This window comes from Lichenostomus cassidix, chromosome 3 (genome assembly GCF_008360975.1).
Source record: "Lichenostomus cassidix isolate B80296 chromosome 3, HeHo_3.0, whole genome shotgun sequence".
Lineage (NCBI taxonomy): Eukaryota > Metazoa > Chordata > Aves > Passeriformes > Meliphagidae > Lichenostomus > Lichenostomus cassidix.
Window position 1 is genome coordinate 31,343,151 of NC_139483.1, and position 12,521 is coordinate 31,355,671.

General features: G+C 37.3%; 1 protein-coding gene across 3 annotated transcripts in view; it reads right to left on the reverse strand.

The window, feature by feature from the left end:
* AKT3 (AKT serine/threonine kinase 3) overlaps nt 1–12,521 on the reverse strand; it is a 150,713-nt gene that overhangs the window by 68,021 nt on the left and 70,171 nt on the right. For all 3 annotated transcript variants that reach the window (XM_085055165.1, XM_085055164.1, XM_085055166.1), the window contains one exon: nt 4,089–4,214. In XM_085055165.1, coding sequence (XP_084911291.1) covers nt 4,089–4,214 — 126 coding nt within the window. The remainder of the gene's footprint in view (nt 1–4,088; nt 4,215–12,521) is intronic.

Consider the following 12,521-nt stretch of genomic DNA (forward strand, 5'->3'; position numbering starts at 1 on the left):
CTGTGTGATTACCTACAATCTCATTGTGCCTGTAAGAAGTTGGGTTTTTTTAAATCAGTGAAGTCAAAAATCTTCCTTAAGTAAAATTGAAGTAGAATTCTTCCCCACTCTGCTTTCAATAATGATGACAATCAAAGACCAAAGTGGTTTACACAAAGCTGCATTTATTCCACTTACACAACAGTGGACCAGTTGAAAACAGTGTTATGAAGCCACGTTGGGTTTTTTTGAGGGGGTGGGGGGGCATGCAGGAAATACATCCTGTTGCCCAGAGTATTAGTTTTGTTCTCAAAGAAGCATAATGGAGTTTTAAAAGACAGGACATTTTTATCAGGCCTTTGCCTGTACAGAGAAGTCATACCAATTGAATCCAAAATTATTTTTAAACTGGTTCTGACTGCATAAATGCCTAGGCAAAGGCAAAAGCAATTTAAATTAACATATTTTATTTTGCAGTTGAAGTGGGCTAGGAATGCACACCCACTCAGTTACTGTGACTCAGTCAGTCAAGAGTATCTCTACAAGCTACAGCACTTTGATTACTTGCAACTGCTCCTCTCTACCTGAAAAGAGCTGAGCTGATTTTGAAACAGACAATTCCAGCAAGCTCACACCTCTGAAATTACCCCTGAAAACCAGTATCACCCGGTTTCAAGTTTTCACAATGAACTTCCCACCCATATCATTACACCACCCTCGTTTATCTTCAAGTGTACAGTAAGGCACCACGGCAGAGCTTTTCGTGAGTCTCAGTGTCAGGGCATGAGCAGTGAGGGACTAACAGCCTACTTCAAACACACAGCTCTCCCAACTGCCATTTAGAAGAAGGTGGTTCTGTGTAAAATAAGCTGACTCCACAGGAGAGGAACCAGGGATTGCTACACACTTCCACTCCTGTGTCACCAGATCTGGCTGATTTGTTCACCCTGCAACCTTGCGGCAGCTCCAAGATGCAGTGCAAGGTGCCTTCCCTGTGCACCCAAAGCTGGGAGAGCAGTGGCCACAAGGGGGTAAAGGCCATTCAGGACACCTGAGGACACGCTGTGTCCTTCCCCAGAGTTCAGCTCCACCCAGCCCTTCTCTGTGATACCTTTCACTCAACTCTGTTTCATCTTCAGTGCTCCAAGGAACAGAGATCCCTCATCTCCATTTCATGCCCAAATGGCTCCCCTGCATTTTGGGTGGCTGGCAATGGACTGAAGCTTGTGTGTGCTGCCACAGTCTCTCCCTCACTAAGTAAAAAGTCCACCTGTTTACACACACACTTCCAAATGCCTTCTCCCCAGATTCCCTCCCAGAACACCCCAAGGAAAAGCGATAGCCTCTGAACACTCCATTCGATAACAAAACACCCCCCCAATGAGAAAGGCTCTATTAGCAAAGACATTTTTGTCACTGGAAGCACTTTTAGCAGTACATAAAATAACTTCATTCTCTCCAGTCTTCTAGTCATTCTGGATGGAGTTCACAGACAGCACAAGACCAGGGAAAGAGAAATGCTCAGGCATGGAACTTCAAAGTTACCTTGGAAGGAATCAGGGAGCCACACTAGGGAAATTATACTATGCCTGGGAAAGAGCTTTACTTTTGCAAAGTAAAGCTGATGTCACAGGAGTGGAAGGCAGGGGACACTGGTGGGAAAATATCTCTATGATGGCAGTAACTAGCTTGACAGAGCTGCTTATAAAAGTTTTAAATTACAGAACAAGTATCATACAAAGTAGAACTGTGTAAACTTTCCAGTGTTGAACTCCAACAGTACTACAAAAATAATACCACAGCCTTGGCCTTTTCTGCTTAAATAACAAATTGCAAGCAAGAGCCAAAGATGTCTATCATTTGGAGAGCAAAAAGTAGACTGAGACCACACTCTCACTTTACAGATAGCTACAAAGATTACATGAAGATAGGACTGTAAAGACATATCTTTAAGTCCCTGCCAACCTAATCAAGATGGTATTAACAGTGATCTCACACTCCATCTGCCTGGCTAGTAATTTATGAAAAACGTACTTCACTATTACAGGAAAAATATGTTGCGCTGCTTGTGGCCACAAACCTACTGCAGCAGCTCAGGAACTCTTGGATCAGAGGCCATGAGACCAGTTCTTGACATTTACCAGGTACTTCCCATGAGATGTGATTCATTCATATAGCAATTTTGTTTGTTTGCCCTACTGATGATCTCATCTTCAGACTGATAAAATAGCTGATAAAAAACTTCCAGTCCCTGGCAATTTAGAGTGTAATACCATCCTGGTTTGCTTTTCATCCTGTGAATTCTATCTAGGCACTTAATTTCATGAGATTCTTTTAATGAGTGATACATCCCCCTATTCTTGCTGCAGCCAACATTTCTCGTAAAATTACTCCTTTTCCTGTCAGAAAAAGTCATCTTGTTTATCAAAACTGTATTTTTTCAATTAATATTGCATGCTTGTTCCTTTAGCTTAGACAGCCTAAGAGTCAGATCTATGGGACTTGCTAGTTGCAGAAAGGACTTTTTTTTTTTTTTTTTTTTGGGGGGTCGGGGGGGGGTGGTGATGGTGAACAATGTGAAAACTTTCCATTTCCATCAAGACAAAGTTCAGAGACAGCATTCTAATATCAGAATTATATAACGCAACATCTGGGCACCAAAAAAACCCCAACAAAAAACCAGTACCAACACACTGGAATTAACTGCTAATTATGTATTCATTTGCTTAGCAGAACTACCATTTGGATCACCCTTCTAGTTGCTGCAGCAAGGGAAGGCAGAGAATGGAATGAACAGCATGCTTAAGCAGAACAAAAAAATCCCACTGTATTTCTAGAAATGGTCTTTCTGCTGCAAACTGGGGGGAAAGCATCTAGAAAAATACTACCTGCTAAAAATGAGCAGTTAGAATATGCAGAGCAATAACCAAGGAATAATGGCCTATGATTTAGTCAATTCCTACTCAAATGAACAATTTAAAGATACCACTGCTTTTATGTTGAATAGCAACAAGGTAAAATGAGCCTCTAGTACCAGTAGAAGGTTTGCAAAATCAATATAATTTTCTAGTGCAACCAGAATATGCAAAGTTTTCCTCTTCTAGGTGTGAGACGAGACATGGGCTTGGAGCATTTTCTTACAAAATAAAATATACAAGTTACTTTGTATATACAAAGGTTGAGTCAGTCTCAACAAAAAAAAAAATCAGGAAAATAGGAAAACTCAGTCTCAGTAGCATTTGTTCCACCTTCAGCAATGAAGGTGAAGGGAACCCTTTCCCTAAGTACAAATATTCTAGTGGTTCCTATACTCCTCTATGAAACTAAACACTGCCACTTATTGTATTGCAGTACACTAATAAATTTTGAAAAAAATTGGGTAAGTTTTCTACTAGTGTTCCTCTGAAAGTTTCTAGCTGTGATATCTGTAACTCAGAGCCCGCTTAATTTGCTCCTCAAGTACTTTCATTTTTGTTCATTCTCCCAATCTCACTTTTACAGATCAAAAACCCTTCAAATTTGTCTTTTAAAAACATTCTTGGAAAACACGTAATCTTCACTTTATCCAACAGATACACACTTTGTAGCTTTGTTAATATATGCAAATTGTCTGATTGCTTGAAATTACTCATTAACCAGGCTGGAGAGCTGATTACCTGATTATCCAAGAGAAAAATAACTTAGCGTGATTTTGTGTCATTTGACAGTCTAGATAATTTTCTAATTAATTTGAGTTTTCAAGTGAATTCAGAGATACTATTGAAAAACACAGAAGAGGTCAACGATCTGAATCAAGGTAATCTTTCCAGGAATTTTCTTCTAACAGCAATCATTTGTCAAATGTCATTGTTATTTACAGACACTTCAGACATATACACACAAAAATGAGAACTTAGACTTCCAAAAAACATTCGAAAAACAAACGCGTGGTTCTTCCTTGATACTGTAAATACATCTTGTAGAGCTGGATATAAGATTAGTGGTGCATTAGTATGGCACATGGATTAAACTTGCAGGGTTACCAATAAATTCTGAACTATACACAAAGCAATATGTAGCAGATAATCTGTCAATATGCTGAGAGAATAATAAATACTGGAAATACATACTTGCCACTGAAAAGTTGTTGAGTGGATATGGCAGATCCACATCCTGGGGCTTCTCCTTATAGCCTATGAAAGAGCCATCTGTCTTTAGCAGGAAGTATCTTGGCCGCCAGTTTTTTATATATTCTCCTAAAGGAGACAAAAACAAAAGTTCATTAGCACTGTAAAAATCCCCCCCAAACTTCAATATTTAAAACCATATCATTTTATCAGCATTGCACATTAATTATATCAAAAAATTTTCAGATGTTTACAATTTACAGAGAAAACCTAAACTCCCTCCAAAAGAATGGAAAATTGAATTGCAATGTTAAGCCTGGACTATACAGTGATGTCTCTGGAATAAGAAGCTACATGTATGGAATACTAATATTGTACAATTCTGAATTTCATCATACTATATTTTTCAAATATCCCACATGCTTACACCATAAACAATTCCAATTTTTTCAGGAAAAAAAAAATAAAACTCTACAGCTTGACTTTTAATAACCAAATGAAATCTACACTATGACAAGGTAGAACATTTACCCCACTGAGTCAAAGCAAAACTCATTAATTTCCTCAAAACATACACTAAGCAAATACAAGGAAATTGGGGGGGAATGGAAAAACCTATACAAAATATCCTTTAAAAATATAACTGAAAGCAAAAGGAATAAACAAAAAGTAGAAGTCAATTACCTTCCAAGAGGTAAGCCCACCAATAAACCTACCACGCCCCTTCCAATAAACATACCTTCCCCCTACCCCAGGCTGAACAATAGATTCTGCCATCTATGAGGAGTTTAGGATCAGAAACATACAGAACAGAACAGCCCCTTATTTAATGTCATTTATTTGCTATTAAGGGTAAAAAATTTCTTTAATACTATTATACTTTACAATGCCACACCAAAATCTCAGCAATCATTTCATTTTTAGAGTGCAATTATTCACTTAAGTACAGGTTACTTTAGATTTGCCCAACTTTCCTCATCTTTGATTTCTGTAAATTCTGCATCGTAAATAATGAGTATTACTAAAACTTTAAATAAGTCACTGTTTCATCATTATACAAGTGAACATTTTCAGAAAAAAAAAGTGTATTAACAATGCAGTGCATTTCCAACAAGGAACTTCTCACCATTTGTGAAATGCTCAGAAAAACCACCCCAGGGGCTGCACTGGTCCTGGGATAAGCCCCAGCCTGGCATTGCTATTGACTACCTCAGCACCCTGTTAGCTGTAGCTACGTAGCTTTTAGGCCATTCAAAAGTCAAAAGGAAGTTTACATCCATTTAACATGGAGGTTACCTCATTAAAAGGTAATCTAAAAATTCATTAATTGCATCTTCACCTTTCCATCACAGCAATCAACTAATTGTCACTGAAGTTAAACATGGGAATACTTGATATGGCCTTGATGAACTTGAGCACAGCTTGTAAGGATTTTGACAATACCCATGGCTTAACAAATCCAACTGCAGCCACTAACATGTCCAGTTTTCAACATGTATTTAAGCAGAGAAGGAGAGTGGGGAATAGGAGGTGGAGAAGAGAAAATAGGAGAAAAATTAACACTGGGCTATTCAGGCTGGCTTATGTAGCAAATCTCTTTGTATTTAGTCCTGCTTATAGATAGCAGGGTACTTGCTTGACTTTGTTATATAGACATTTTCACAGAGGTAGAAAGAATTTAAAAAGTCCAAGTGTGACTTAATTTGACCACTTAATGAATAGAGCAGATATGGCACTAGTCACATTTGTATTGATGCAGAGCTTTATCTCAGGCCTCTGGTTCTAGTTTGGCTTGGAACATCCCTACTGATACTGCCAGTCTGAGTTCAATTCACAGTAGGAAATCCCAGCTAACATGAAAGCATGCACTAAAAACCAAACCAAAACAAACAGGTATGAGATATTTTGTACGTTGAAGAAGAAACACAAGTGCAGTATGGGAAAACAAATGTGTAACTTTAATACCAACAACAATGAAAAACTATATCAGCATTACATGAAAAGCAATTAATTAAGTTCGCTAAATACTTGAAGATGAAATAACCATAGGCTTAAGTAAAGGGATGACTCATATTTTAAAAATATTTGAAATATGCCCTGAAACAAAATTGCTGAAATCTGCATGGCCTCAAAAGTTGAAGCCAAAGCAAAACCTTACATATCAGATCATCCAGTATAAGTTTTAAAAATATTAACATCTTAGTTGCTTTCTTAAAGAGATGATAAAGAGAATCTTGTGTATTTTTCCAGTAAATTCTATCTCATTTCATTATAAGAGTAAGCGCCTGTCAGGAGAGAAAGTGCCTTTTACTGGGTTTGCAAGCTATCAAGATCTTAGTGTTACCTAGAAGGCAGGCACCTAAATCTACTGAAGAATTCAAGGACAGCATGGAGACAACATCAACATGCCAAAAGCAGGTCAGCCATCCAAGGGCTCAGGTTTCAAAGAGAGTCCTCCCTTTTGCAAGGAATAAACTGCAGAGGGAGATAAGCAGACTCTGCTCTAAGAATCAGGGCTGATAGGGTAAGTACACTTAATAGTCACTCAGGAAAGAATGGCAGCCTTTGTTTGCTTACATACACTCTCCAGTATGAAACCTGTTGGAAAAGGAGACCATTCTAACAGGTGGCCTTACAGACCCAGCACACACTTCTCTGATCACTTACTTCCTCTTCACCGCTTAGGACAACACTTTAGATTGAGTACCCAGTAGCAGCCAAACACAGATTCTCTTAATCAGAAAGCTGAACAGATTTTTAATCATCTGCTGAGTTATGCAGCTGATTTTATGTCTGGAGAACAACCATTGGAAGAGTTGAATAGCATTTCCAAGCTCCTCTGAAGAGAGTTAGCAGCTTTGGACAAAAGCTAATCATAGGACAGATGAGTACCAGTTTGTCTAAGAGCAGAGCTGTACCTCTGTCTTCACTGTGCAAACCCATAGCTAGACACAGAAAATGCAGTTTAAAAGCAATTGTAGAACACTGCAGCTTCATAAGGATCCACATATTTCTTTCACAGACATATTTATTTGAAGAACGTTTCTCCCAAGTGGTTTCCCAACATGAATCGTGGTCAGACTACTTTTCCAAGACATGTACACAAACACACACACATACAAACCCTGGTTTTGTCTTAAAAATAGCAACATTCGAATTCCTCTCCAAGGCCTATATGTTAATATTTATCATCTGCCCTATATATTTATTTTGTAATTTAATTAACTAATGGGTGAACACTTTTGAAGACTAAACGCTGGTATCAGTGAACTGTTCGCTTAGCTGCTGAAGTGGTTTAAGGGCTCTCCAGATGCACTCTAGGTGCTCTCTTATAACTGCATTCCTTTTACATAATCTGCCTAAAGATAGAAAAACATTTTAGTTCATACTTCTTAATGCATGTGGTTACTTATTTGCCTTGAAAGAAATCCTCCATACAAAAACGCTAAAGCAAAGCAGAGTATTTGAAAAGAAAAAACATTTCCACATGTCTTCTAACTTAGGAGCCCTGTATTTCAAAAAAAAGAAGTGTATTTCTCAGTATTACCAATATTAAATCACTTTAAAGATATTTGGAATGTATGTTTATTAAATACCTCAACACAAGCAAATGAGAGGAAATTTACATGTGAAATCTATTAATTCAAGCGAAAAGTAATTCCACGAGAGAGGAGAAGTCCAGGCAGGCTAACCAAACCACAAGATATCCTGACAATTTAATAAAATGGAGCTGCAGTACTTAAAAAAGCAGTACATCTGCCACAGACGATTAATCAGTTTGTACCCTGCTTCCTGCTGAGTTAATGTAAGTTAAATTATTATTTTGCCTGAATTTACACCCTTCTAAGTTGAAAACCACATTCTTTTAGGATCTGTTTATTAGACAGAAAGAAGAGGTCTATAATTGCAACCACTGCAGCAAAGAAAGCCAAGTAATTCCTACATCATTTTAATTCTAGGCAAAGTTTTTTAAGCTACTTGAGGAAAGTTGCACTACAATATGCACCTCACTGATACATAGAGACAATAAATACATACACACAGACAAAATACAAATTTTATGTTGTTGGGGTCTGCTCTTTTAATAACTACTGAGAGAATACAACCAAAATATTTAGTAAGACAGCAGTATATTCTTGAAGCACACGAAAATTCAATCTGATCTTCATACAAAAAGCACCCTCGTAACATGCAACTCTTTAATTAACGTTGTATTTAATAATATACTGGCTAACAACAGTAACAAAGAATGTTTAATGAAGGTTTGTTCAGAACATGACCCTCGCGGCTGCCTCTTTATTTGCCTCTGTACTGCAACCTTAATGATTTTTCTTTTTTTGCTTTTGACAGCCAGTAACAAGAAACCTGCCTTCAGGACATTTCACAAAATATGTTTATTCCAGTGATGCAATGTTGGTAGTTTTCATACTGTTGAGAGGCTTCAGAAAGGAGAACTTTCTAAGAAATCATATGAGTAGTCAAAAAAATCTGTGTTAGACAAATGTATCACTCAAAAGTTTGTAATTTTTTTTTTTTTTTACATTGCCTCACAACTCAAACTCTCTCTTCAAACATGTATTTCACCTCAGACTCGGCAGTTGCTATTGTTAGTCTCACCATTTGTAATCCTTAAGCATATGGAAATTTAGCAATTATTGAAAAATTAATCAGTAATTTAAAATTAATCTTACTATTTAAAAATGCATTTAAAAAAAAACACTTTTGCAAAACATCTACATTTTTCAATATGTAAATGGTTTCAGAGGTGTGAAGGAAATGTCTTTAATATACAGTGCTGATAAGCAACAGAAACCTGAGTTCAAAAACTTGCTTCCTTAAAAGAAGCAACAGCTGCCACACAGACATAAGTGAGATTTAAGGGAAAAAAAAAAAAAAAGGGAAAAAAAACCCCTCAGAGAGAATACACCAAAATTCTGCCTCTTATCTGTTTCATCAATTTAGTCATATGGATTTAATAGAAACAATACACAAACATTGTCTTTCTTTCTTTTTTTTTCTTTATTTAAGGCACTTTTTTCATAAATCAAACTCCCTACAATAACATTTAATAAACAGAAGGGGAAAAGACTGAATTTATCTAAGAGCATTAATCAACATTACATAAAAGTAAATAAAACAACTATATGCAATTTTTCTTTAAAAGAAAGAACTGTAGTTAATGTTAGGTCAAGTAAAATTATCAGAAATAATGCCAGTGGTTTTGAGATTGAATTTCCTTACCTTGGCCCTCTGAGGGCAGTGTTACCTAACACACGATTGGAAGCATCAGCAGACTATTTGATTAAGTCAGTAGACACTAAGTAAATGCAAAGCACTTCTGCTAGAATATTTACTTACTTTTGATTTCACTGCAAGAAATTTGCAGCACAGTACAAAGCTACTGTAAAAAATAAATGTTTAAAATAACCAAAAAGTATACCTGTCCTGATAATTTCTGTCCTTCGATCTAAGTGTGTAATCATATATTATGCAAAGTATTCTACAAAATCTCACGGCATAACAAAAAATTTAATGAAACTGTGATTTTCCCTAACATGCCTAAATGTTTTAAAGGTATTTTTATTAGATGCCCTCTCATAAATACTAACTGGCAGTTCAAAGAAAAGCAGAATTTGGAACTACCACTTTATGATTCTCTCTTACACTGTGAGACAGTGATTATTTATTTATACTAACTGTTTTCCCACAGCTCCCAGTAATGCTGAATGACATTTTGAGCACATCTGTACTTGCATTAGACAAATGAATTTTTCCAGTGCCAGCTGAGAAATAGGAAACATTTCATGCTACATGTGGGCACTGCCTTATACCACAGCTAGGTTTCCATTAAGTTTCTTGCAAATTGGGAAGTTTAGGTGAGAAAGTTCAAGTGCCTCTCACTGTCCACAATACCCAAACGATCCAGCTCAGACAGAAGACTGGTCAATTTATGTTCAGCTATTTACAGGTATGTGGCCAGAAACCAGGGAAAAGCACACAGATGTTAATATTCTGCAGAAGGCAGCGAGCAGCCTCGGGTACGAGCTCTAGAAGTGCCTCAGCTGAGCAAGGGGGGAGGAAAACAGGGACAACCCTCTGTCCTCCATGCCAGCCCAGATGCACTGAAGAGCTGGCAAACACTAGATTCTTTGTTCCTGAAGCAGCACTAAGTAGTGACCAAATAGAAGGGCTCCTGCTAGTGAAGCATTTTCCTTCCGAGCAGAGGTGCAGTCAGCAGCAGGGAGAAGACACCGAGCAGCTCTCCATGGTTTCAGGTGCACCTCTGTAGCTGAAGTGATGGGAAGGACCAATCTCCCCAGTGGAATGATTTTCTCTGCTCTTACTGTGGGGTTTTCCTCCCCCCAGGTTGTGAGTGCAATGAAGAAACATATTGCAGGGTTCTAGGGTTCAAATTGCCAGCCACCATGGCTTTTTCATTACAACTCGTGGAGTGAGTCATTGTCCTATCTTGTACGAATGCAGCAGCACTTCAGCTCCTGCTATTTATTCAACACTTTCCTGTTGCATTAATAATCCTTTCTCTAAAACACACAAAAAATCTAGAGGAAAGTATTCAATACCACACAGACAGACATACCATTATTCACACAGAAATGCAGTATTCAAACTGGGCATCTACAATACCTACTCAAAATTAATGGTGTGTCTTGGCATCGCATGGAAAATAAATGTTCATTTTCATATGCACGAAATTTTGTCCTTTTAAAAAATCATACCAGAAATACTGAGTTAGCTGACATCCCGACAAATTGAGAACTGACCTTTACCATGCCCACTTTGAGCCAACAGGAAGAAAAACTTGCCAGTTTCAACATCACTCTCACTTCCCCTTCATTCTTGAAGGATAAAAATTAGAACAATAAATAAATTAAATAGCAGTTGCTATTAGCACATGCTGTCTGGAATAACAGAGTCCTGTATTGCATCAGCATCTCTGAGCAACAAAGGTGATCAATATTTTCTAAATATGCCTGCTATTCAGGAATGGAAAACCAAGTATTCTGTATTCTGGAAATATTTAGGAACACTGCTCACATTACCTAAATTTCTATCTTGCACAAGGCAATATAAGCACAAAAGCCAAAAAATACTACACTATTTACTATTTAGCTGATTTTCAGAGCAGTTTTTTATTTTTTAATAATGTTGAGCTGTATTTGTGGTAAATGAAAAAAAGCATTTTAAATACTGTTTCACTTATTTTTTATAGCTAAAACCTTAATGTTCTCAGTACCTTTATATATTTATATGTATTTTTTTACAGCACTATGAGCATCAAGTTGTACTCTGTATAACAGAAAAAAATATTACTTTCTTTTCTTCTGCTTTTATCAAGTGTTATTAGACCAAAGGATCTTTTTCAGGCTTTGAAAATATTTTAAGAGTAGGACAAGTATACAAACACTAATCCATAAATTACAGTGAATAAGACAGTCAGTTACAGCAGCAACAATTTAAATTCATATACTTGGTACAACTGTATTAAATCAGATTATTAAAATATAAATGCTTTTAGCACACAGACAAGTTGAATTATACATCTTAACATTATCTGCTTACCGCCTTTTGTAAAACAGCTAAGACTTGTTTACACAAGAAATTTCAAACTTTCCATTCTTTGCAAAAGAGTACGGTAAGTTTGACAATAGCATTATCATTCAACTGAGTTTCTTTAACAGATCCACGTGTTGTCAAAAATTATGTGACTTTTTCCCCCTTAAAACTGGTACACTTGCTAGCATGTTTTCACACAGCAAACTGTCTCACTTTCAAAACTGGCACATCACAATAATTTTAAAATAGCTCCTCTGAACTTTCTCCTTGTCACTAGGTGTGCTCCTAGCCTCAAACCTTGCTAGGTGCCAAAAAGCCAGTGCCAACACCATTCACCCTCCTTTCTTCCTCAAGGCACATCAATGAAGTCAACCTTTTCACTCTGCTCCTTAGCCTGCATCACTTGCAAAGAATCACTATGAGATAAGGCCAAGCATCCTTTAAAATGCTTGAGCTGCAACACTCCATTACTGCTGTACACATCAAGAGATCTCTTAGGTTGCATGAAATGCTTCAGGATATGCAGCCATGTAGCACTACCCAGAGAAACTGAGCTTCACACCAGCAGGGATGGAACACATAAAACACCACAATTCTGGGAAGAAGAACCAGCAACGCAACTCACAGGCAAAAAGCAAATCTCAACTGCAGTGCCAGTGACCTCTGTCTAGATTCAGATGCAGAAATTGGTACTTGGGCAGGGGGCAGCCACACCTGAATTTTCAGCTAAAACTGACATAATCCAAAACTGGTATCTCCCATTCTGCCACAGTGATGACAGAAGGGCACATCAAGTGCTCCCATCAATAGTTATTGTTATCAATAACCTACAGATGCCTATTAGACTTAAGACAGAAGACA